The sequence below is a fragment of the Biomphalaria glabrata genome, chromosome 8 (assembly GCF_947242115.1).
Source record: "Biomphalaria glabrata chromosome 8, xgBioGlab47.1, whole genome shotgun sequence".
Lineage (NCBI taxonomy): Eukaryota > Metazoa > Mollusca > Gastropoda > Planorbidae > Biomphalaria > Biomphalaria glabrata.
In genome coordinates, this window is record NC_074718.1 from 23,993,840 (window position 1) to 24,021,526 (window position 27,687).

The following is a 27,687-nucleotide window of genomic DNA, read 5'->3' on the forward strand; positions in this document are numbered from 1 at the left end:
GAGCAAAGAATATTCTTGTGAGATGCACCAGCTAAGTCAACTGTCTATAGGGAGCAGCATCTAGGGCGCCACATCTAATTCCGTGTTTACTATATAAACTTGTATCATGATAACATTGTGCAACTCACAGACTTGAGAAGACAAGCGTTGATCCTTCACAGTTAAACCCTAGAAGGCTTGGAGAGTAAACAGCCCAATACATAGTCACAGAGGACTACGCTAAAGCTGTCTCGCCATTATTGTATGTTTGAATAAATTATGTTTTCGCCACTACCTCGAAGTAGGTGCCATACAGTAGGACATCCTATTTAGATATTATGAGTTTCAGCCACAACTCTTCTAGTTCTGAGATAGTAAATACTTTTAACCTTGAGCTATCCAGATGTTTCATAACAGTCATTGTAGGGAGTTAGTACAAGGCAGTCTTTATAAGCACTGAATAAGCAGTCAGTAGAAAGCATCTATTATGAGCAGTCAGTAGAGAGCAGCTAGTATGAGCAGTCAGTAGAGAGCAGCTATTATAAGCAGTCAGTAGAGAGCAGCTATTATGAGCAGTCAGTAGAGAGCAGCTATTATGAGCAGTCAGTAGAGAGCAGCTATTATAAGCAGTCAGTAGAGAGCAGCTATTATAAGCACTTAGTAGAGGGCAGCCATTATAAGCAGTCAGTAGAGAGCAGCTATTATAAGCACTTAGTAGAGGGCAGCCATTATAAGCAGTCAGTAGAGAGCAGCTATTATAAGCACTTAGTAGAGGGCAGCCATTATAAGCAGTCAGTAGTGAGCAGCTATTATAAGCACTTAGTAGAGGGCAGCCATTATAAGCAGTCAGTAGAGAGCAGCTATTATAAGCACTTAGTAGAGGGCAGCCATTATAAGCAGTCAGTAGAGAGCAGCTATTATAAGCAGTCAGTAGAGAGCAGCCATTATAAGCAGTCAGTAGAGAGCAGCCATTATAAGCAGTCAGTAGAGAGCAGCTATTATAAGCAGTCAGTAGAGAGCAGCTATTATAAGCAGTCAGTAGAGAGCAGCTATTATAAGCAGTCAGTAGAGAGTAGCTATTATAAGCAGTCAGTAGAGAGCAGCTATTAGAAGCAGTCAGTAGAGAGCAGCCATTATAAGCAGTCAGTAGAGAGCAGCCATTATAAGCAGTCAGTAGAGAGCAGCTATTATAAGGAGTCAGTAGAGAGCAGCTATTATAAGCAGTCAGTAGAGAGCAGCTATTATAAGCAGTCAGTAGAGAGCAGCCATTATAAGCAGTCAGTAGAGAGCAGCTATTATAAGCAGTCAGTAGAGAGCAGCTATTATAAGCAGTCAGTAGAGAGAAGCCATTATAAGCAGTCAGTAGAGAGCAGCTATTATAAGCACTTAGTAGAGGGCAGCCATTATAAGCAGTCAGTAGAGAGCAGCTATTATAAGCAGTCAGTAAAGAGCAACTATTATAAGCACTTAGTAGAGGGCAGCCATTATAAGCAGTCAGTAGAGAGCAGCCATTATAAGCAGTCATTAGAGGGCAGCCATTATAAGCGGTCAGTAGAGGGCAGCCATTATAAGCAGTCAGTAGAGAGCAGCCATTATAAGCAGTCAGTAGAGGGCAGCCATTATAAGCAGTCAGTAGAGAGCAGCCATTATAAGCAGTCAGTAGAGAGCAGCCATTATAAGCAGTCAGTAGAGGGCAGCCATTATAAGCAGGCAGTAGAGAGCAGCTATTATAAGCAGTCAGTAGAGAGCAACTATTATAAGCACTTAGTAGAGGGCAGCCATTATAAGCAGTCAGTAGAGAGCAGCTATTATAAGCACTTAGTAGAGGGCAGCCATTATAAGCAGTCAGTAGAGAGCAGCTATTATAAGCACTTAGTAGAGGGCAGCCATTATAAGCGGTAAGTAGAGAGCAGCTATTATAAGCACTTAGTAGAGGGCAGCCATTATAAGCAGTCAGTAGAGAGCAGCTATTATAAGCACTTAGTAGAGGGCAGCCATTATAAGCAGTCAGTAGAGAGCAGCCATTATAAGCAGTCAGTAGAGAGCAGCCATTATAAGCAGTCAGTAGAGAGCAGCTATTATAAGCACTTAGTAGAGGGCAGCCATTATAAGTAGTAAGTAGAGAGCAGCCTTTATAAGCAGTCAGTAGAGAGCAGCTATTATAAGCACTTAGTAGAGGGCAGCCATTATAAGCAGTCAGTAGAGAGCAGCTATTATAAGCACTTAGTAGAGGGCAGCCATTATAAGCAGTCAGTAGAGAGCAGCTATTATAAGCAGTCAGTAGAGAGCAGCTATTATAAGCACTTAGTAGAGGGCAGCCATTATAAGCGGTTAGTAGAGAGCAGCTATTATAAGCACTTAGTAGAGGGCAGCCATTATAAGCAGTCAGTAGAGAGCAGCTATTATAAGCACTTAGTAGAGGGCAGCCATTATAAGCAGTCAGTAGAGAGCAGCTATTATAAGCACTTAGTAGAGGGCAGCCATTATAAGCGGTTAGTAGAGAGCAGCTATTATAAGCACTTAGTAGAGGGCAGCCATTATAAGCAGTCAGTAGAGAGCAGCTATTATAAGCACTTAGTAGAGGGCAGCCATTATAAGCAGTCAGTAGAGAGCAGCTATTATAAGCACTTAGTAGAGGGCAGCCATTATAAGCGGTTAGTAGAGAGCAGCTATTATAAGCACTTAGTAGAGGGCAGCCATTATAAGCAGTCAGTAGAGAGCAGCTATTATAAGTACTTAGTAGAGGGCAGCCATTATAAGCAGTCAGTAGAGAGCAGCCATTATAAGCAGTCAGTAGAGAGCAGCCATTATAAGCAGTCAGTAGAGAGCAGCTATTATAAGCACTTAGTAAAGGGCAGCCATTATAAGTAGTAAGTAGAGAGCAGCCTTTATAAGCAGTCAGTAGAGAGCAGCTATTATAAGCACTTAGTAGAGGGCAGCCATTATAAGCAGTCAGTAGAGAGCAGCTATTATAAGCACTTAGTAGAGGGCAGCCATTATAAGCAGTCAGTAGAGAGCAGCTATTATAAGCAGTCAGTAGAGAGCAGCTATTATAAGCACTTAGTAGAGGGCAGCCATTATAAGCGGTTAGTAGAGAGCAGCTATTATAAGCACTTAGTAGAGGGCAGCCATTATAAGCAGTCAGTAGAGAGCAGCTATTATAAGCACTTAGTAGAGGGCAGCCATTATAAGCAGTCAGTAGAGAGCAGCTATTATAAGCACTTAGTAGAGGGCAGCCATTATAAGCGGTTAGTAGAGAGCAGCTATTATAAGCACTTAGTAGAGGGCAGCCATTATAAGCAGTCAGTAGAGAGCAGCTATTATAAGCACTTAGTAGAGGGCAGCCATTATAAGCAGTCAGTAGAGAGCAGCTATTATAAGCACTTAGTAGAGGGCAGCCATTATAAGCGGTTAGTAGAGAGCAGCTATTATAAGCACTTAGTAGAGGGCAGCCATTATAAGCAGTCAGTAGAGAGCAGCTATTATAAGTACTTAGTAGAGGGCAGCCATTATAAGCAGTCAGTAGAGAGCAGCCATTATAAGCAGTCAGTAGAGAGCAGCCATTATAAGCAGTCAGTAGAGAGCAGCTATTATAAGCACTTAGTAGAGGGCAGCCATTATAAGCGGTTAGTAGAGAGCAGCTATTATAAGCACTTAGTAGAGGGCAGCCATTATAAGCAGTCAGTAGAGAGCAGCTATTATAAGTACTTAGTAGAGGGCAGCCATTATAAGCAGTCAGTAGAGAGCAGCCATTATAAGCAGTCAGTAGAGAGCAGCCATTATAAGCAGTCAGTAGAGAGCAGCTATTATAAGCACTTAGTAGAGGGCAGCCATTATAAGTAGTAAGTAGAGAGCAGCCTTTATAAGCAGTCAGTAGAGAGCAGCTATTATAAGCACTTAGTAGAGGGCAGCCATTATAAGCAGTCAGTAGAGAGCAGCTATTATAAGCACTTAGTAGAGGGCAGCCATTATAAGCAGTCAGTAGAGAGCAGCTATTATAAGCAGTCAGTAGAGAGCAGCTATTATAAGCACTTAGTAGAGGGCAGCCATTATAAGCGGTTAGTAGAGAGCAGCTATTATAAGCACTTAGTAGAGGGCAGCCATTATAAGCAGTCAGTAGAGAGCAGCTATTATAAGCACTTAGTAGAGGGCAGCCATTATAAGCAGTCAGTAGAGAGCAGCTATTATAAGCACTTAGTAGAGGGCAGCCATTATAAGCGGTTAGTAGAGAGCAGCTATTATAAGCACTTAGTAGAGGGCAGCCATTATAAGCAGTCAGTAGAGAGCAGCTATTATAAGCACTTAGTAGAGGGCAGCCATTATAAGCAGTCAGTAGAGAGCAGCTATTATAAGCACTTAGTAGAGGGCAGCCATTATAAGCGGTTAGTAGAGAGCAGCTATTATAAGCACTTAGTAGAGGGCAGCCATTATAAGCAGTCAGTAGAGAGCAGCTATTATAAGTACTTAGTAGAGGGCAGCCATTATAAGCAGTCAGTAGAGAGCAGCCATTATAAGCAGTCAGTAGAGAGCAGCCCTTATAAGCAGTCAGTAGAGAGCAGCTATTATAAGCACTTAGTAGAGGGCAGCCATTATAAGTAGTAAGTAGAGAGCAGCCTTTATAAGCAGTCAGTAGAGAGCAGCTATTATAAGCACTTAGTAGAGGGCAGCCATTATAAGCAGTCAGTAGAGAGCAGCTATTATAAGCACTTAGTAGAGGGCAGCCATTATAAGCAGTCAGTAGAGAGCAGCTATTATAAGCAGTCAGTAGAGAGCAGCTATTATAAGCACTTAGTAGAGGGCAGCCATTATAAGCGGTTAGTAGAGAGCAGCTATTATAAGCACTTAGTAGAGGGCAGCCATTATAAGCAGTCAGTAGAGAGCAGCTTATATAAGCACTTAGTAGAGGGCAGCCATTATAAGCAGTCAGTAGAGAGCAGCTATTATAAGCACTTAGTAGAGGGCAGCCATTATAAGCGGTTAGTAGAGAGCAGCTATTATAAGCACTTAGTAGAGGGCAGCCATTATAAGCAGTCAGTAGAGAGCAGCTATTATAAGCACTTAGTAGAGGGCAGCCATTATAAGCAGTCAGTAGAGAGCAGCTATTATAAGCAGTCAGTAGAGAGCAGCTATTATAAGCACTTAGTAGAGAGCAGCCATTATAAGCAATCACACCAAAGAGTTAGTAGACACTTGAACTAGTTACAATGTTAATAATATATTTGTCATACCTATTTCTATAAAGGATTGTAACTAATGATACTTGAATGCTATTGTGTATCCTATTTCCTATGTGGTGACCCAAGATATTGTATATATTAAACATATTATTTGTGTCTGTCGTATCAAGAGTTATTTCCTCATTTTACGAGAGAAGTCTGAATGTACAAGTATTCCTCCTAATTATGTCAACATGACAGGCATACATTTCTCCTGATTATGTCAACATGACAGGCATACATTCCTCCTGATTATGTCAACATGACAGGCATACATTCCTCCTGATTATGTCAACATGACAGGCATACATTCCTCCTGATTATGTCAACATGACAGGCATACATTCCTCCTGATTATACCTACATTACAGGCAAACATTTATCCTGATTATACCTACATTACATGCATACATTCCTCCTGATTATGCCTACATTACAGGCATACATTCATTCTGATTATGCCTACATTACAGGCATACATTCATTCTGATTATACCTACATTACAGGCATACATTCATTCTGATTATCCCTACATTACAAGCATACATTCATCCTGATTATGTCAACATGACAGGCATACATTCCTCCTGATTATGTCAACATGACAGGCATACATTCATCCTGATTATGCCTACATTACAGACATACATTCATCCTGATTGTCAACATGACAGGCATGCATTCCTCCTGGTTATGCCTACATTACAGACATACATTCATCCTAATTATGCCTACATTACAAGCATACATTCATCCTGATTATGCCTACATTACAGGCATACATTCATTCTGATTATCCCTACATTACAAGTATACATTCATTCTGATTATCCCTACATTACAAGCATACATTCATCCTGATTATGCCTATATTACAGGCATACATTCCTCCTGATTATACCTACATTTCAGGCATATATTCCTCCTGATGATGCTTACATTACAGGTATAGATTCATCCTGACAACGCCTACATTGTAACACTATAACATGAATCCAAGGTCAACCAGTTACCATTTAAAAATAACCCTGTGGCATTTTTGATTTAGAAAGTCCTAGAAAGTCAACAGAAAACTTTCTGGATAAAACTGCTCAACTTGTAGTTGCATAAAATAAATAGAACGAAGTTGTCAGTGTCGATTACCTTGTAAGTTTCAGTGACATTACAACACAATGCCACAAGAAAAGCATAAAATCATTTAGAAAGTACCGTACTTTCGGGCATATACCATGCCCTAGCGTATAACCCGCACACGAGTATACCTCGCACAAACACACCGAAAACCATATCGTACAGCTCGCACCCTTATATACCCCGCATGTGAAGATTCCATTTATAATCCAACGTCTGCTGCCAAAATGCTTCGCTTATTGGAAGAAGACAATCACAATTCTCGATGGCTTTACAAACTATAGCGAGGCCAGTGACATTAATGAGACTGGCGATTGATTTCGGATATATTGTATCATTTGTATGTATTGTAGTCTATACACTTCGACATGACCGATATCTGCAAATTAGTTTGCACAATGGGTTACTGATATATTTAAGATTCTCTGTGGCATAGGTAGTATTGGTTTTCACAACCACACAGAGAACTAGAGAAAGCATAAAAACCCCCGAGCATGGTTATTGTTTCCTTTATGCCATATTTATGAATAAAATAAATTTCATAAACTCCGCTCCTTTGCCTCGTATACTGTTAAAGCCTATATAATCTGTGGGTTGTATGCGCGAAAATACGATACTTTTCTCTGGTTTGTATCTCCACAGGACTAGATAGTCTACATGACAACACAAGTATAGCATTACTATAAGGCAGGCATTTTACATGACACCATGGTCCACAGGACAAGCTACTCTACAAAAATATGCACTATATAGGTCTAAAAACCGATAGGACTGCATACTATACTCTAAGTAATTAGTCAGTCTATAATTACTGTGTGGATGCTGACCTATGTGCGATAGTAATTGCATTTTTAAACTCTATAACAAGATCATAAAAAAATAGTTTAACACAATGATCTGAAATCATCTATTATAAATATATAATTAACTTCCTAATATTTTAGAACACTTTCTGGTACAGCAACTCGTGTGACATTTGACTCTTATTGACTGAGATATGATTATCTCCCCGTCTCTCGTCATTGTAGGTAACGACAAGCTGAGTTTCTAGTGATCAATTCAATGTCTGTTTTAATGCGTCTCTTTCTCCTCAGAATATCCATCCATGTAACAGCTTGCTCTTCATAGAACCACATTACTTTATATTGCTTGATTTGTTTCATATCGTCTGCTCACTTGTCCCAAATGTGACATCAGAGACTCGTAGGCAATGGGAATTTCCAAAAAGTAATATAGCAGTTTAGAAATTGGCAAAATGTTTCTCGTGGTTACGAAAAAGATTTATTTGAGTACATTAAATCAGTGCTCTTACTGTTCTAGGAGAAACTCTTAACTTTGACAAACTGAAGCTGAATTCCAGTGTTTTCTTTCAAATCTGCTTGGCATCGAAATGTGAAATCACAAGTTCACATTTTCCAGCTAATGTTACAACTCACACATTAGTTGTGACGTTTTTTCCCTTGCCAAGACTTTTTTTAAGCGAATAAAATGTATACACTAAAATGTATGAAAGAAAAAATGAGCATTAAAAAAAATTAATAGATATTTTTTTATATTAATTGTTCACAGTTTAGTATCTTTATTGAAAGAACCGCATGTGGTGCTCGGGTCTCAGTTTGAGCATGCCTGTCCTTGAGTGAACTGTGCTCAATGTCAGCCAGTTTACGTTCTGCTTACACCAGGTAACAATGGTTGCCCTTGTCTGCCTTGACATATTAATCTTAAACTTAATCCGTCGTTGACGTCAGCCATCTTTGTTTAGCGCGTGTTGTAACAGGTTCCACCGCGAGCAGAAGCGCCTGACTTCATCGAATCAGTGGAACTGTTACATTGTTTCATCTGGAACAGACCTGAGAGAAAATTGCTGTTAATTTCTGCTCCTTCCCATCCCCAACACCTCACAGACTCACACTCCTACATATCACACGCACACACATTCTGGTGTAATAGTTCTCGGGTCTGGTGTTGGAAGCAAAGTTGTAAGGAACACTGGACAGTAACGAAGTTAAGAAATTACCACACTCAATTCCTCACTCTATTCACCACTATTCACCACTCTATTCACCACTCTATTCCCAACTTTATTCTCCACTCTATTCACCACTCTGTTCACTACTCTATTCACCACTCTATTCTTCATTCTATTCACCACTCTATTCACCACTCAATTCCCCACTCTCCTCACGACTCTATTCCCCACACGATTCCCCACTCTATACACCAATCTATTTACCACTCTATTCCCCACTCAATTCACCACTCAATTCCCCACTCTATTCACCACTCTATTCCCCACTCAATTCCCCACTCTCCTCAAGACTCTATTTCCCACTCAATTCCCCACTCTCCTCACGACTCTATTCCCCACTCAATTCCCAACTCAATTCCCAACTCAATTCCCCACTCAATTCCCCACTCTCCTCATGACTCTATTCCCCACTCATTTCCCCACTCTATTCCCCACTCAATTCTCCACTTTTTATACCAATCTATTCCCCACTCAATTCACCACTCAGTTCCCCACTCTTCACTCCAATCAATTCCCTACTCAATTCTTCACTCAATTCCCCACTCTCCTCACGACTCTATTCTCCACTCAATTCCCCACTCTCCTCACGACTCTATTCTCCACTCAATTCCCCACTCTCCTCACGACTCTATTCTCTACTCAATTCCCCACTCAATTCCCCACTCTCCTCACGACTGTATTCCCCAATCAATTCCCCACTCTCCTCACGACTCTCCTCATGACTCTATTCCCCACTCAATTCCCCACTCTCCTCACGACTCTCCTCATGACTCTATTCCCCACTCAATTCCCCACTCTCCTCACCACTCTATTCCCCACTCTATTCCCCACTCAATTCCCCATTCTCCTCACGACTCTATTCCCCACTCAATTCCCCACTCTCCTCACGACTCTATTCCCCACTAAATTCCCCACTCTCCTCACGACTTTATTCCCCACTCAATTCCCAACTCAATTCCCAACTCAATTTCCCACTCAATTCCCCACTCAATTCCCCACTCTCCTCATGACTCTATTCCCCACTCATTTCCCCACTCTATTCCCCACTCAATTCCCCACTCTTTATACCAATCTATTCCCCACTCAATTCACCACTCAGTTCCCAACTCTTCACTCCAATCAATTCCCTGCTCAATTCTTCACTCAATTCCCCACTCTCCTCACGACTCTATTCCCCACTCAATTCCCCACTCTCCTCACGACTCTATTCTCCACTCAATTCCCTACTCTCATCACGACTCTATTCTCTACTCAATTCCCCACTCTCCTCACGACTCTATTCCCCACTCTATTCCCCACTCAATTCCCCACTCAATTCCCCACTCTCCTCATGACTCTATTCCCCACTCTATTCCCCACTCAATTCCCCACTCTCCTCACGACTCTATTCCCCACTCAATTCCCCACTCTCCTCACGACTCTATTCCCCACTCAATTCCCCACTCTCCTCACGACTCTATTCCCCACTCTATTCCCCACTCTCCTCACGACTCTATTCCCCACTCAATTTCCCACTCTCCTCACGACTCTATTCCCCACTCAATTCCCCACTCTCCTCACGACTCTATTCCCCACTCTATTCCCCACTCAATTCCCCACTCTCCTCACGACTCTATTCCCCACTCTATTCCCCACTCAATTCCCCACTCTCCTCACGACTCTATTCCCCACTCAATTCCCCACTCTCCTCACGACTCTATTCCCCAGTCAATTCCCCACTCTCCTTACGACTCTATTCCCCACTCTATTCCCCACTCAATTCCCCACTCTCCTCACGACTCTATTCCCCACTCAATTCCCCACTCTCCTCACGACTCTATTCCCCACTCAATTCCCCACTCTCCTCACGACTCTATTCCCCACTCAATTCCCCACTCTCCTCACGACTCTATTCTCTACTCAATTCCCCACTCTCCTCACGACTCTATTCCCCACTCTATTCCCCACTCAATTCCCCACTCAATTCCCCACTCTCCTCACGACTCTATTCCCCACTCTATTCCCCACTCAATTCCCCATTCTCCTCACGACTCTATTTCCCACTCAATTCCCCACTCTCCTCACGACTCTATTCCCCACTCAATTCCCCACTCTCCTCACGACTCTATTCCCCACTATATTCCCCACTCTCCTCACGACTCTATTCCCCACTCAATTTCCCACTCTCCTCACGACTCTATTCCCCACTCAATTCCCCACTCTCCTCATGACTCTATTCCCCACTCAATTCCCCACTCTCCTCACGACTCTATTCCCCACTCTATTCCCCACTCAATTCCCCACTCTCCTCACGACTCTATTCCCCACTCAATTCCCCACTCTCCTCACGACTCTATTCCCCAGTCAATTCCCCACTCTCCTCACGACTCTATTCCCCACTCTATTCCCCACTCAATTCCCCACTCTCCTCACGACTCTATTCCCCACTCAATTCCCCACTCTCCTCACGACTCTATTCCCCACTCAATTCCCCACTCTCCTCACGACTCTATTCCCCACTCTATTCCCAACTCAATTCCCCACTCTCCTCACGACTCTATTCCCCACTCAATTCTTCACTCTCCTCACGACTCTATTCCCCACTCAATTCCCCACTCTCCTCACGACTCTATTCCCCACTCTATTCCCCACTCAATTCCCCACTCTCCTCACGACTCTATTCCCCACTCAATTCCCCACTCTCCTCACGACTCTATTCCCCACTCAATTCCCCACTTTCCTCACGACTCTATTCCCCACTCTATTCCCCACTCAATTCCCCACTCAATTCCCCACTCTCCTCACGACTCTATTCCCCACTCTATTCCCCACTCAATTCCCCACTCTCCTCACGACTCTATTCCCCACTCAATTCCCCACTCTCCTCACGACTCTATTCCCCACTCAATTCCCCACTCTCCTCATGACTCTATTCCCCACTCTATTCCCCACTCAATTCCCCACTCTCCTCACGACTCTATTCCCCACTCAATTCCCCACTCTCCTCACGACTCTATTCCCCACTCAATTCCCCACTCTCCTCACGACTCTATTCCCCACTCTATTCCCCACTCAATTCCCCACTCTCCTCACGACTCTATTCCCCACTCAATTACCCACTCTCCTCACGACTCTATTCCCCACTCAATTCCCCACTCTCCTCACGACTCTATTCCCCACTCTATTTCCCACTCAATTCCCCACTCACCTCACGACTCTATTCCCCATTCTATTCCCCACTCAATTCCCCACTCTATTCCCCACTCAATTCCCCACTCTTTACACCAATCTATTCCCCACTCAATTCCCCACTCTTTACACCAATCTATTCCCCTCTTAATTTCCCACTCAATTCCCCACTCTTTACACCAATCTATTCCCCACTCAATTCCCCACTCAATTCCTCACTCTTTACACCAATCTATTCCCCACTCAATTCCCCACTCAATTCCCCACTCTTTACACCAATCTATTCCCCACTCAATTCCCCACTCAATTCCCCACTCTTTACACCAATCTATTCCCCACTCAATTCACCACTTAATTCACTACTCAGTTCCCCACTCTTTACACCAATCTATTCCCCACTCAATTCACCACTTTTCCCCACTCTTTACACCAATCTATTCCCCACTCAATTTACCACTCAGTTCCCCACTCTTTACACCAATCTATTCCCCACTCAATTCACCACTCAGTTACCCACTCTTTACACCAATCTATTCCCCACTCAATTCACCACTCAATTTCCCACTCTTTACACCAATCTATTCCCCACTCAATTCACCACTCAATTCCCCACTCAATTCACCACTCAATTCACCACTCTTTACACCAATCTATTCCCCACTCAATTCACCACTCAGTTCCCCACTCTTTACACCAATCTATTCCCCACTCAATTCACCACTCAATTCACCACTCAATTCACCACTTTTCTACCCGTGCTACTACTTAGCCAAACAAGACCTCTAACGTTTTCACTTGGACCTCGTGCAGTTTGTTGACTCTGTAAATTAGAGGAACCGGTAAGTGATGTGTTAGGTCATTAAGTTGTCCCCCCCCCCATTTTCTTTTAGACACCACATCCACTTGGTTAAAAACTCAAAAAAGCTTTAAAAACTTAGCTGACCGTATTAACATTGTTGAACTCAAAGTCTCTTAATAATATTTATATATGCGAGTGACTGGTGGATCTACCTGTTACCAGTTTCTCAGTCTGGTGAACTGCTTAGGGCGATTGTAAGTTTGTATTGGAGAACGTTTTCTTCCTTCCTCTGTCCTCACTGACCTGCACTTTCTCGACTTTCCCCAGGTATTGTAATGTTGAAATACAGTATACCTGATAAATATAAGGCGCGCATTATAAGCACAAACGTTTGTTTCAGTTGTCAGAAGGTCACAACCTAGGCCCTAACTATAGCTAAAAGAAGAAAGTAGTCAGCATTTCATTCAACATCAAACACTAATTGGTTGTGTGTTAAATAAGGTGATGTGTTAAATCAAGTTGTGTGTTAAACCAGATAGTATGTATAACTATAATACTTAACAAGAAACTGTGCTAATCCAGGTAATATGTTAAGCCAGATAGTATGGTTAAACAGGCAGACAGTGGACCAGCTAGCATGTTAAATCAAGTAGTGTGTTAATTAAGTAAGTATGTTAAACCAGGTAATGTGTTTAGCCAGATAGTTTGTTAAGACAGTTAGTGTGTTAAATCAAGAAGTTTGAAAAATCAAGTAGTGTGTTAAGCTAGGTAACTTCTTAAACCAGTTAGTTTGCTAAATTAAGTAAAATGTTAAATCTTTTAGTGTGATTAACCAAGCAGTGTGTTAAACCAGGTAATATGTTAAACTCCTACTGTTCTAAACCAAGTAGTTTGTTAGGTTTTTATTCAGGTAACGTGTTAGACTTGGAAGTGTGTTAAACTAAGTCGAGCGTTAAACCAGGCCGTGTGTTAAACCAGCTAGTTTGTTAAACCATACTCTCACTATGTTTCAATGTCTATTAATAACAGCAACGTTTCCTTGAAATGTAAAATAATAGAGAGTTTACATTTCTATAACGTGAGAGCCAGTCCAGCACTGTCAGGAGGCGGGGGACGGCTGTGTCAACACTATCTCTAATCATGCTGAAACTTCTAATACTTTGATGCAGAGTTCTAAGGGAATGAGTTGTTTTTTTGTTCGCATTTTTTTAGTCTTCCCCACCCCATTTTTTTCTCTCTGTAAGTAAAGTTGTAAAGCTACAAGATGCAGATCTATGGCACAATAGGTTACAATTAAGTTTCAATTACCCCATTGGTCAATTAGGCAGTCTTACAAGGAATCGAAGTTTACGAAAGTATCGATTTTTTTCACCTTGCGATCCCTGTGAATGGAATGGACTCTTGACACCGTCGGACATGACCGTATCCGTTCACTTCAAATACACCGAGATGGATGAAACAGGGGTATCGATTCTCATGATTGATGCAATTACAAATGCAATCATGAGGGAATATGAACTGTAACAATGCATAGTAAATTCTGCCATCCAGAACAAAGAAACGATACAGGACAAGAAAAAATGAAAGGAAATTATTTTGTAGCTTTGATGTGAATCGTTTTCTAATTTGTTCATTTGGCTGTTTAATACATCTTGTAACTGATGGACATCTTGTAACTGATGGACATCTTGTAACTGATGGACATCTTGTAACTGATGGACATCTTGTAACTGATGGACATCTTGTAACTGATGGACATCTTGTAACTGATGGACATCTTGTAACTGATGAACATCTTGTAACTGATGGACATCTTGTAACTGATGGACATCTTGTAACTGATGGACATCTTGTAACTGATGGACATCTTGTAACTGATGGACATCTTGTAACTGATGGACATCTTGTAAATGATGGACATCTTGTAAATGATGGACATCTTGTAACTGATGAACATCTTGTAATTGATGGACATCTTGTAACTGATGGACATCTTGTAACTGATGGACATCTTGTAACTGATGGACATCTTGTAACTGATGGACATCTTGTAACTGATGGACATCTTGTAACTGATGGACATCTTGTAACTGATGGACATCTTGTAACTGATGGACATCTTGTAACTGATGGACATCTTGTAAATGATGGACATCTTGTAACTGATGAACATCTTGTAACTGATGGACATCTTGTAACGGATGGACATCTTGTAACTGATTTGGTCCAGGGTCGAACTAGATACTTTTCTTCTCAATGCTATTTGTTTTTAAATAAGAAACAACCAGTCTGATTGATTGACATCAGCTCTTGTTGTGTCATCTTTTTGTACAAGTATTAAATTAGTGAGGGAATATTATACCTGGATTTTACGACTAAGATAGTGGAGGCTTTTAAACAACTCTTTGCACCAGATCATGAATGAATAGATACATATTGAAAACTAGAAAGTTACAGATGTATGGATGTCTACAATGGGTGAGCGTGCCAATCCATTTTTCTTTTTACCACCAAACTACCATCAGTCGCTCTCTCCCTCCCTCCCTTTCTCCTTTCTTTTCCTCTCTCTCCCCCTCTCTCTCTCTCTGCAGTACCAATAAGCTACATGAACCAGCCTGAAGTCTTCAAAATGAACATCGAACCGAGACCGATCGGTTGAGTAGGCCTGAACACTGACCTATAACGTCGCTCCCTGTGGGCAGTGGAGACCAATAGCTCGTTGCCACATTTCACAGATCTGTAAAATGTGGCAACGACATTGGTCATCATTGTGATTATTCTCTCTTGATATCCGGGAAAAGTGGAGCGATTTGGTGACTCAATCTGTCCCAGCACCCAATAAGACAAAAGTTAAGGGACATATGAGAGGAATAATTTATTGTCTCAGATCTTCACTTTGGGGTGAATAATTTAGTTCATGGTTTGTTCCTAAGTGAATAGCGTATTGTATGTTTCACTATCACTGAAACTATGTACAAACTAAAGCACCTTTTGAGATACTTGCGATCTAACAGCCACCAGGCATCCAGTGAAACAATGGCGTTGTCAAGACACTACTAGTTCTTCTAATTATTGCTTAGAATTCTGTTTAGTGCAAGTTACAATAAAATTAAAAGGAAATGGAAAACGCGAGAAGCTTGCTCTTTCATGTTTGTGTTAAAATTTCTTGCACTGCAATTTTCTCTATTATTTAGTTAATTGTTTCCTGGCTTTTGAAAACTAGTCCAGTTTTTTTTTATTTCCTATAGCTCAGCTGTTTCCTAATTGTGGTGTTTTCGCACTATGCTATGAAATTTATGTTTTATTTTTTTAAAGATCTTGTGTAAATGGAACAGAAACATGTGGGACTCTTACAAAGACTTCGTCTATTAAACACAATTATTAAACACTTGTCTAATATTTTACCTCCCTATTTAGCCAAGTTTGAGTTCATCTTTTTCACCTTCTCGGCGCTCTAAGCTTGGTTTTGCTTAGTGAAAGGGACAGCACTGATGAGAGAAAACTTTGAAATGACTTGAATAACTTCTTGGTGAACTATGTTAAATAAAACTTGGATTGAAATAGAGACACAATTATCTTGAGGTGAAATAAAGTCAATGTTGTAGACTGAAGTAATAATATAAATGGCATTTGAAACAAGTCTTACTCACATGCATGCATTGAGTGTCATGACACTATTATCGTTACTGGATTGAGAGTAAGGGCACTCTTGTCAATAACACATGCATTGAAATGTCTTTTGGTCTATGTAAATACAGATTGACTCGTTTGTTTTTACATACTCAAAACCTTCCTATTTCTTTAAAGTGATGAAGGCGGAGGCAGAATCTTAATCTTGAGTCCTGGGGGCCCGGTGGTACGCCACTGTGACCAGTACTTCGTTCTGTAATCGGGTACGATGGAAAGGAATTCTTAGATCTCATCTGCTTTCCTATTCCCCAATATGCCCTCGCCACTTTCCCCCAAGCGACACTCCCCCCCTCCTGTCTCTACCCCTCACTCCCGAGGCTGTTGTTGAGCAAGAATCGGGCAGAGAAAATAGCGACAAACAACAAACAATTGAAGACATTTCATTTGTTGCAAGTCTCAGCAACATCGAGGAAATCCTACAAAAAATACAGGCATCTCATCGGCGGAAGGAAAGAATGCCAAGTCATGACCTTATCGCATATAGATAGCACTTTAGCACCAGACTAAAGATGACCTTTTTGTGCAAAGAAGTGAGAGACACTTTGACATATTGTTTGTTATTCTTCTGTTCACCCCCAATCGGTGAAAGGAAATGCCTTCAGGAGTACATGCACATTGTTTGGTGCTTTCGTCTCTATCCCATCAAGCAGTCTTGATTGAAATACAAATACATCGTCTAAATTAGTGGTTGCAAAGTAAAAGACATGCTTGTGATCAGGAAGCGTTAAGCTAAACGCAACACCAACACCCAAATGAAAACTGGTTTCGAGCACACACACACACACTCACACACACACACAAACACTTTATTGTAATTGTTTTGAAAGCAAAGAATTTTTGAGCGATCATGTTTGTACAAGACCTCTATGGATGGATGGACACTTTTCTCTTCAACGGCTCCAACAACTTTCCTAGAAATGTGACAATTAATGTATATTGTTGGGGAAACAATTACTAGCTCATTGGCTTGTGTAGTATGACCGTAATAATTCCCCCCCCCCCTCAAAAAAAAAATTGGCTAGAGGAGAAGAAAATCTTTATTTTGTACTGACTACGTTTTCTGTTTTTCTGCGTGTAGGCCCTAGTCATTAGAGTTTCATCAAGTCATGTTCAGGAACATTTTGCGCACCTTCTTTTAGTCTAGCTTTGATTTTTGTAAAAAAAAAATTAAATATAACATTCATTAATTATTAAGAGCAATTAAATGCATTTAGATGCATTTAGGAGAAACAGTCTTTTTATTTTTTTTTTTTTAATATTCAAATGTAGATCTAGAGTAACGAAATGATACTTTAAGGAGATGGGTATAAACCTGGTGGCTGCGTTTATGGATTGACAAAGTGTCTATCTTTTGGCACTGGTTCCCTGTTTCTGACGAAGACACAAAAATGAAGATTCTAATGTCCTAGTTAAAACCTGCATAGGACGGGGGGGGGGTGGAATAAAAGTGGGGACGGTTCGAACCCTAGACCCTCGAGACGACAGTACAGAGCAAATATCGCACAACCGCAGACATCCTACTTAAGAGCAATACTTCGCCACCTAGACACTGCAAAGCAATGCATTATTTGGAATGTGTGTGCCTATGTCAATGCAATTAGCACAATGGATGCACCAGTGAGCGTGTTAAACTAATTGTGTATAATTAGAGACACGAGATCAATTAGCTCAGGGCTAGTGCCCAAGAAGTTCACTAAAGATTTAATTCCTTGCAGTTTTCGTACAATGTTGCTGCTAAATTAACCCAAGTAGGAAAACACAGCCTATCTATCTATCTATCTATCTATCTATCTATCTATCTATCTATCTATCTATCTATCTATCTATCTATCTATCTATCTATCTATCTATCTATCTATCTGTCTGTCTATCTGTCCATCAGTCTGCCATCCTGCCTATCTATCTATCTATCTATCTATCTATCTATCTATCTATCTATCTATCTATCTATCTATCTATCTATCTATCTATCTATCTATCTATCTATCTATCTATCTATCTATTTATCTATCTATCTATCTATCTATCTATCAATCTATCTATCTATCTATCTATCTATCTATCTATCTATCTATCTATCTATCTATCTATCTATCAATCTATCTGTCTGTCTGTCTGTCTGTCTGTCCATCAGTCTGCCTGCCTTCCTTCCTATCTATCTATCTATCTATCTATCTATCTATCTATCTATCTATCTATCTATCTATCTATCTATCTATCTATCTATCTATCTATCTATCTATCTATCTATCTGTCTGTCTGTCTGTCTGTCTGTCTGCCTATATTTTACTTACACCAATAGACAAAAGTTGTAAAATGATGCAATAAGGGACAGAACAAAAGATTGCTTGAACATAGAACATCTCTATACAAATTAAAACCTTGTCTCTCTACTTGTGTCCCATACGTCTACGGTACCAAAATTATCAACATGATACAACAACGTCTCCAGCTACCTCTCTGGTGGTATAAATCAACAGTATCAATCCACTCAACCACTCCCCTCCCCCATGTGACGCTCACGTCGTGTTTCCAACCAGCCGAAAGATAATTACAGAACATCAAAACGATCCTTCCTCCAAGCAATTTCATGAGGGCATTAATTAGGAGCTGTGGTGCACACGAGAATGCTGCCCTGGGCACGATCCAATCAATAACAGAGACAATTAAGAAGATTAGTTAAGGGAATCGCTCGGATCCATTTTGTCACTAAGAGAGGAGAACAAGGAGACGCTAGAAAACAACACACCAGAGGAAGACATTCAGTTCCTAGAATTTAGTTTGTGGAGACACTTCCAAGAAAACAACACACCAGAGGAAGACATTCAGTTCCTAGAATTTAGTTTGTGGAGACACTTCCAAGAAAACAACACACCAGAGGAAGACATTCAGTTCCTAGAATTTAGTTTGTGGATACACTTCCAAGAAAACAACACACCAGAGGAAAAAATTCAGCTTCTAGAATTTAGTTTGAGAGAAAGACTATTTGGGGCCCCCGCATCTCTTGAGGAAGAGGCTCGTGGTGGCACTACAGTGAATACTACGCTGAATAATTATTTCTTTCTTTATTTAAGTCGATGCCCTATTAGTGCCAGGTGAGCTTATAGAAAATTCAGAAACAGTAACACGCATTCACATCTGTTTCGTTAAATGTTTAAAATGTTTGACATATTTCGGATGTTCCTTCAGAGTTGAATATAGTTACTTCCTAGTCCAAATCTAGGCACTCTTTTATTTAAATTTATAATTGAAAAAAAAAATATGTAAATTCAACGCATACATTTTTTTCTACAGCAAGTTAAAGCTAAAAGTAAGGCACGAAATATGTCAAAGTGTTTAATTAATAACTTATTTAAGGTTAACAATCATTTAATGGGTAACAAAAAAAGTAATAATATCAGAATTTCATTTTTAATAAAAAAAAATAAATGTAAATGTCAGGTGCAGTAATTCGTTAGCGCTAATGAAGGTCGAGGACATAAAGGAATGAGGTCACGTTCTTGGGGTCACGTATGCTCGTAAATCAGAAACTTTTTTTTTTTTAGATCACAAAGAACATGATCCACGATGACCTTTCTGTCGGACAAATTGATTCTCAGGATACGAATCACATTAAGTGGTTTCTTGAACATACCCAAGTTCAGCAGCGTTTTATTTTTAGATGTTTTGGTTCCAAGTTCGGCAACTGAAATTTGGTTTCTAGAACATACACAAGGACGCTATTGCCTATGTTTACAAAGCTTTGTTTTTTTTAATGTATTTTTACAGAGCTGATATCAAACCACTCTGTCTGTTTGTCTATGTGTCTGTCTGGTAAAAAAGTCTGTACACGTTATTTCCCCCCACATCCATTCTCTGATCAAGATGAAACTTGGCACAATTATTCATTGGTATAGAAAAGACATTAATTATAAGAAAAATTAACCAATTAGACAATTAATTACTGGGAATTAATTATTTTGAATTATACCAAAAAGGGACATTAATCCTTCAGTATTCACAGATATGTAATTTAGGTTTGTGTCCCCTTGGAACACGTTATTTCTCTCACACCTATTCAAGGATTAAGAAAAGATTTTCAACATAAATCAATTTAAAAAAATGGACCGCTCTGTTCTGTTGATACCTGCAATAAAGTATTTCGTTTTATATACAAAAAAAAAAAAAAGATGCACGTGCGGAGCTCCTTCCTCTGCTGTGTTTAAAATTACGCTACTGCCTATTTTTTTTTTTTTTTTTACAAAGCTTATATCAACCCACTCATATATGTGTGTGTGTGTGGTAGGTGTATTAAACTAAGGCAATCATTATTTGGATCACCCCCCACCTCCAATCTAAAAAAAATGTCTTTGTAACAATTCCTTACTCAACACAGAGTAATTGCCTCCCTTGACAAATATGTTAATATTAGTGCTTTCCTCTCGACTGTCTAATGTCTCCATAATATCATTTACTACTGAAAGACAGACAATTCGCATAATAGTTCTGGTACTTGTTAATATCAATACCAATGACTCAGACCCGAACAGAAAGATTTAATGTTGAAGCTCTTTAGAGACTGTCTCTACTATTTCTAGAATTGCTCAAGGTACAGAAGAGTAAAGCGGACTCCAACTGGATTGAAAATAAAAATAAATTACTCTTACAATGATAGCGATACAAACTTTTTTTAGACCCTAAACAAGACAGGCACAGGTGCCGAAAGGAGATATCTATCTATCTATCTATCTATCTATCTATCTATCTATCTATCTATCTATCTATCTTTCTTTCTTTCTTTCTTAAACCATCTTGCAGATTTTTATTATTATTGCAATTGTGAGCTAATATTCTTCTCTGGCACTGCCTGGAAGAGATGTACGTACTCGCCTTAACAGCGTCAATTGAAGACTTGTATAAAGCTGTGGCAGCTATAAACTATGCACCTGCCTCGCTCTCTAACTTGAAAAAAAAAAGAATTATTTTAGATAGTGTCGAAGATGCCCTAATGTCAGTTCTTATTTCCTTTCCAGCCACTGGGTGCAAAGACCATCTGGGTATTTGGGCAGATGCCGCTACCTTATGGGCCTAACGGGTCTGCCACAAAACGGACCTCTATGAAGGACTCGTAAAGGATTTCAACATTTACTCTTTTGAAAAATACCCAAATGAGCGTCGTGCTTGGCCTTCGCTTATCTTTATATCAAAAATCGTGTACAGACTTTAGGATGCACCACAAGGCGAACACTTTGTCTGTACTAATGGAATAGACTCTAAAAGAATATCGTGCTTCTTGTGAGCTTCCACCTCTCCTACCCACTATGGGATTAACATGTTCCCAGAGTATCTAGGGTTCTGCAGAGTTTGCGTTGGTGTAAATGTCGCATGTGTTTTTAATTAATTTGTAACTGGAACCCGTACTTATAGTATAGTATCATCCAATGTATTCTCTAGGTCTAACATTACACATTGAACTTGTTTAAAGGCTACTATCATGTAGAAATATGTTACATAAACACAGGCTTGTATTCATTCAGTAGTCGACGCAGTATTAAATTTGACATGACAACGGGAGAGCACTATTTGAGATGGATTGTATTGAAATATTGAGGGAGATTTTAAGACCCAGTTAGCCGCTACCTTCAGCTGATACCAAAATAGGGCTTTTATTGTGTTCATTTATAAAAGTTCTTTCATAGTCCATGGAAACAAATATAATTCTATTCTTTTTTTGTCATGTTCATTTAATGTTTTCTTTTTTTAATTTGCATATTCATTTAGAAACATCGATATGATAAAAAAAAAAATCTGGTAAAAAGTCTAAATCGATTATTTTCTTTAAAAAAAAAACAACTGTCTAGTAAAGAAGAGGAAAAAATGACCCCATGTGTTCATCTTATCGAATATTTAATTTTTTTTTTCTAGAGTGAATGTTCACTTGTGTGTGCGCGTGTGTGTTTGCATAAAGCTATTATCCTAGCCAGCAGTTAGTACCCTGGGGAGTTAATGGTAGCTGTGTTGCATGAAAAGGACGAAAAGTGGCCATAATTGTGGCTTTTAATGTTCAACGTTCTCCAGCTAGCAAGGTGAAGTTCTAAATAATAAAGCTCTCTACTATAAACGTTTCAACACCTTTCTTGTGTATTTTCTAAGTGCCCAAAGAATAAAAACCTTTTTATATAGCCTTAAGTGAAAAGGCCTACAGTCACCACTTAGTGAGTGTATTAACTCTGAACTCACCACACTCAATTGGGAAAGTTAAAAAATGTTCATTTTCACCTTAGCAAACAAACTGGCTTCTTTCTGTAACTGATCCCACTGCGAGTGTACAATCATGTTGCATGTCTGTGTGTGTGGACAGTCATTGTTTCTTTGCTTTTGGTTTGTCATTTTTTTTTTATAAAGCTTAAATCAACTCACCAGTCTGTCTGTCTGTCTGGTCAAACGTATATACATCTCTCCCACACCTAATCTCGGATCAAATTTAAATTTTGCTCAATTATTTCTTGTACCTGACAAAACAAGAATCAATAAAAAAAATGGAAATTTAATTAACTTTTGGTAGTTAATTATTTTGTTTGATATATCGAACAAGGGAAGAAATTATACTTGACTGAAGTGGTGGTATAAGCAAGCAGAATTAGTCACCTGTATAGTCTGTAGATAGAACAGTTTAAAACTAACAATAGATAACTATAAAACATTATATTTTCATAAGCGATTCCCTGGCACAGTAGTCAATCTATAGACACGAGGAGGTTGATGATTCTGTAGCCCTCGAGTACGAATTCAGGTCATTCACTTTTTTTTTAAATAAATACATTTAAAAAGCGATCACCCAGATACCGCTTTCTTTCACCCCACACCTTTTACAACTGGTCCAGGGTCACAGATAAGTGATAGGATTATAGCCTATTGAGAAAGCTAGGAGCATGAAATTTCGATAAACAAAAATAATTGGTAAAATTATTTGTAATTGCACAAATTTATTAGTGTTACTCCATATTTATTACAGATTTAATTACATGACTGAGCCAAACTAATTGATACAACTACACTTAATACACACGTTGTTTAAAAAAAGTATTTTTTTTGTGTTTTTCTAGTTGGGAATTTAAACCATTCTAAATATAGGAACTGACAATTTTGTTATTATTTACGTGACAAGCCAATTGAATTGGTTCTAGCGATAGTGCTACAAATAGAAACAGGCTCACCAAGGGGTTAAGCTGGCCCTGAACATATCATTAGATTTCATTAGACTCATAAGGGCAGGACAAACTTCTATGCCTTTAAAGAAAAAGAAAAATACATTTCATAAATGAAATCCTATTTGTTTACCCTGCTTCATGACAGTTAGTTATTGTACAGCAGAAGTTTACCTGTGTACCTAGTAAACATTTGTTTCCACTGAAGATTGCACCGAAGAAACCTGGGATGGGATTGTAGAGAGTGAACTCAAGTAGATAAGGAGAGATGAGAGCATGTCGTGGTGACCCATGTCTTGAATCATTAGATAACTGAAACCATCTTAGGTTTTAAAAAGTTTGAGTACATTTTTGTTTCGTCTCTAATAACGAAACAAGAAAAAAAAAAGAAAAACGTTTCTCTATAAACAGATACAAGTGATATAAATATATATTAAATATGTTTTGATTTGTTAAGATACTATCGAACTTTAAGAATTTTAGTTATTACCTGAATTCAAACGAAAAAGCAGCTATAAACTTTGTGTGCTTTGTCTGTCCCTCTGTCTCGTTTAGATTTTGAAAAAAAAGTAATAGAGCTATTGAAAATCTGATGTCACTAAATCTCTATAGTGCAAAAGTTATCTCCATTTTGGTTTGAATCGCAAAACATCGGACACCATAGGACCGCTTATGAGTTTGTGTTGCACAAGATCGTCGAAGCCAAAAGAATTGAGTCTATGCGGCTAAAACATATACTGTGAGCACACTTTTAGGGCTGTTAGCAATGCCTTTCGAGCCGGATTTGGCTTAGTGGCCTTTGGTTGACATCACTAAGGTAAATTAAAAAAAAACAACACTTTTATTTAACCCAGAATTATTTATCCACCAGAACGAGTTTTTTTCATTGATGAAGTCCTAATGTCTATTTCAGCATTCTCGCAATGGACTGGCATCTTCATGTACAAAGTTTTAAAACCCAAGGGAGAGGATTGGGAAAAGTAGTGTGTGTGTGTGTTTGTACTTTGAACAAATTCTTTGCTTCAGATATTGAAACAACTGAAGGAAGCAGAAATTAAAACAAAATGTTTTTCTTTGCGCATGTCACTCTAGAAAAGTTGAACCCATTTGATTTGTTGACTAACGTCGTACGAAGACTTTGTACCGCAGGTAAGATGAATTAACGCTTTGATCTCCACGAGCTGCCGGGTCGTGTGGTACATTCGCAGACAGTTATCTCGATAGTCCCTGGTTCGAATCCTACCTGCCGCCCTCGGACTTTTCCTATCTGAAGGAACAAGCAAACAACCTGTCAAACGAAACATCAAACGTAATGTTCCCAGCTGATAACTGTTAAAGTATTTAAAGGAAGGGAGAGGGAAGATTGAACATTTTGTTTTGAGAAGATCCAATTAAAATGTATTTATGTATGGGAAATTGAACAAACATTATTATAAATGTGGGTGCTTATGAGCTGGCGTGTGTGTGTGTGTGTGTGTGGTTAATGCTGTTAATCATGGAAAAGGAATCGGAAGAAATAAAATACGTTTGATCAGTTGTTTCAAGTTTTTATCTTGGAAGAAACTTCTAGATTTACGTTTGATCAGTTGTTTGAAGTTTTTATCTTGGAAGAAGCTTCTAGATTTACGTTTGATCAGTTGTTTGAAGTTTTTATCTTGGAAGAAGCTTCTAGATTTACGTTTGATCAGTTGTTTGAAGTTTTTATCTTGGAAGAAGCTTCTAGATTTACGTTTGATCAGTTGTTTGAAGTTTTTATCTTGGAAGAAGCTTCTAGATTTACGTTTGATCAGTTGTTTGAAGTTTTTATCTTGGAAGAAGCTTCTAGATTTACGTTTGATCAGTTGTTTGAAGTTTTTATCTTGGAAGAAGCTTCTAGATTTACGTTTGATCAGTTGTTTGAAGTTTTTATCTTGGAAGAAGCTTCTAGATTTACGTTTGATCAGTTGTTTGAAGTTTTTATCTTGGAAGAAACTTCTAGATTTACGTTTGATCAGTTGTTTGAAGTTTTTATCTTGGAAGAAGCTTCTAGATTTACGTTTGATCAGTTGTTTGAAGTTTTTATCTTGGAAGAAGCTTCTAGATTTACGTTTGATCAGTTGTTTCAAGTTTTTATCTTGGAAGAAGCTTCTAGATTTACGTTTGATCAGTTGTTTCAAGTTTTTATCTTGGAAGAAGCTTCTAGATTTACGTTTGATCAGTTGTTTCAAGTTTTTATCTTTGAAGAAGCTTCTAGATTTACGTTTGATCAGTTGTTTCAAGTTTTTATCTTGGAAGAAGCTTCTAGATTTACGTTTGATCAGTTGTTTGAAGTTTTTATCTTTGAAGAAGCTTCTAGATTTACGTTTGATCAGTTGTTTGAAGTTTTTATCTTTGAAGAAGCTTCTAGATTTACGTTTGATCAGTTGTTTGAAGTTTTTATCTTTGAAGAAGCTTCTAGATTTACGTTTGATCAGTTGTTTCAAGTTTTTATCTTGGAAGAAGCTTCTAGATTTACGTTTGATCAGTTGTTTGAAGTTTTTATCTTTGAAGAAGCTTCTAGATTTACGTTTGATCAGTTGTTTGAAGTTTTTATCTTTGAAGAAGCTTCTAGATTTACGTTTGATCAGTTGTTTCAAGTTTTTATCTTGGAAGAAGCTTCTAGATTTACGTTTGATCAGTTGTTTCAAGTTTTTATCTTGGAAGAAGCTTCTAGATTTACGTTTGATCAGTTGTTTGAAGTTTTTATCTTTGAAGAAGCTTCTAGATTTATCGTTGCTTTACAAATTATACATGATAAAGAAAATACAATTCCTGGGCTGGTTATGTTATAAAGACACAAACCTCTCTTGTCTCTATTGAGGACATTTATTAGTGTTAGAAAACGAATGTCATTAAAATACATTATTCATGCTATTTGAAATGAGATAAGGTTGTCAGAAAAAAGATAAGGTGGTCAGGAATTAGATAAGACGATCAGGAAGGTCAGGACGTATATAAAGTGGTCAGGAATTAAATAAGGTTGTCAGGAGTTAAATAAGGTGGTCTGGAATTAAATTAGGTGGTCTGGAGTTAAATAAGGTGTTCAGGAAATTTAATAAGGTGGTCATGAATTAAATAAGGTTGTCAGGAGTTAAATAAGGTGGTATGGAATTAAATAAGGTGGTCAGGAATTAAATATGGTGGTCAGGAATTAAATAAAGTGGTCAGGAATTAAATAAGGTGGTATGGAATTAAATAAGGTGGTCAAGAATTAAATAAGGCGGTCTGGAATTAAATAAGGTGTTCAGGAATTAAATAAGGCGGTCTGGAATTAAATAAGGTGGTCAGAAATTAAATAAGGTGTTTAGGAATTAAATAAGGTGGTCTGGAATTAAATTAGGTGGTCTGTAGTTAAATAAGGTGTTCAGGAATTAAATAAGGTGGTCTGGAATTAAATAAAGTGGTCAGGAATTAAATAAGGTGGTATGGAATTAAATAAGGTGGTCTGGAGTTAAATAAGGTGGTCAGGAATTAAATAAGGTGTTCAGGAATTAAATAAGGTGGTATGGAATTAAATAAGGTGGTCTGGAATTAATTAAGGTGGTCATGAATTAAATAAGACGGTCTGGAATTAAATAAGGTGTTCAGGAATGAAATAAGGTGTTCATGAATGAAATAAGGTGTTCAGGAATTAAATAAGGTGGTCTGGAATTAAATTAGGTGGTCTGGAGTTAAATAAGGTGGTCTGGAATTAAATTAGGTTGTCTGTAGTTAAATAAGGTGTACAGGAATTAAATAAAATGGTCTGGAATTAAATAAAGTGGTCTGGAATTAAATAAGGTGTTCAGGAATTAAATAAGGTGGTCTGGAATTGATTAAGGTGGTCTGGAGTTAAATAAGGTGGTCAGGAATTAAATAAGGTGGTCTGGAATTGATTAAGGTGGTCTGGAGTTAAATAAGGTGGTCAGGAATTAAATAAGTTGTCTGGAATTAAATAAAGTGGTCTGGAATTAAATAAGGTGGTCAGGAATGAGATCGCTTGTCTAAAGAATCTTACTTGTTTATGAGGAGATGACGGCTTTCAGATAGGATTCAATCCGACAGAACTTACCTCTTTCTACCCACGAGTAACATAAACGTTATTAACACCATTACGGAAACAATAATTTATATATTTTTGTATCGAGATGTTACCAATTTGAGTTAAAAGTTTTCGGCTGGCTAGGGAAAAATGTTACGTATCTTATCTTGCTTAAAACTTTGATAAACCTTTGCTACTTGATTCAATTACTTTTTGTTTTATTTATACATCAAAAAGTACATCAAAAAGAGCTTATACTCTAGTACTAGCTAGGTTTTTAAACTTTCCTTTTGTAGGCCGGCCTTAAATACCCTAAAATGCCACAGTTTCGTCAAGATTGGTTAAACGGTTTTGATTTATATGCAAGACACACATACATACAACTTACATTCTACTTTATATATGATATTAAACATCAAGTGCGCTAAGCAATGAAACATTATTTTCC

The 27,687-nt window shown here is 38.7% G+C and overlaps 2 protein-coding genes across 3 annotated transcripts in view; both read right to left on the minus strand.

The window, feature by feature from the left end:
- The window catches only part of LOC106054562 (glycine receptor subunit alpha-4-like), a 171,496-nt gene that overhangs the window by 120,694 nt on the left and 23,115 nt on the right, over positions 1-27,687 (minus strand). The window contains exon 2 of one of the 2 annotated variants that reach the window (XM_056038938.1): positions 12,536-12,677. The exons of the other annotated variant lie outside the window; for it this stretch is intronic. The gene's annotated coding sequence lies outside the window, so the exon portion shown is untranslated. The remainder of the gene's footprint in view (positions 1-12,535; positions 12,678-27,687) is intronic. 2 annotated transcript variants of the gene reach the window in all.
- Positions 13,754-27,310, minus strand: LOC129927735 (uncharacterized). Its single transcript, XM_056038168.1, has 3 exons — positions 27,270-27,310; positions 24,726-25,954; positions 13,754-14,514 (listed from the first exon to the last, which is right to left on the minus strand). Exons 1-3 carry the CDS (start codon positions 27,308-27,310, stop codon positions 13,754-13,756), a joined length of 2,031 nt encoding a protein of 676 aa, XP_055894143.1.

Coding starts and splice junctions, on each gene's coding strand:
- LOC129927735 (XM_056038168.1), bottom strand. CDS start 27,310: ATGGTGTTAATAACGTTTATGTTACTCGTGGGTAGAAAGAG. Junction 25,955..27,269: donor TTACTCGTGGGTAGAAAGAG/GTAAGTTCTGTC, acceptor TAATTTGTAAAG/CAACGATAAATCTAGAAGCT. Junction 14,515..24,725: donor CTTGAAACAACTGATCAAAC/GTATTTTATTTC, acceptor ATCCGTTACAAG/ATGTCCATCAGTTACAAGAT.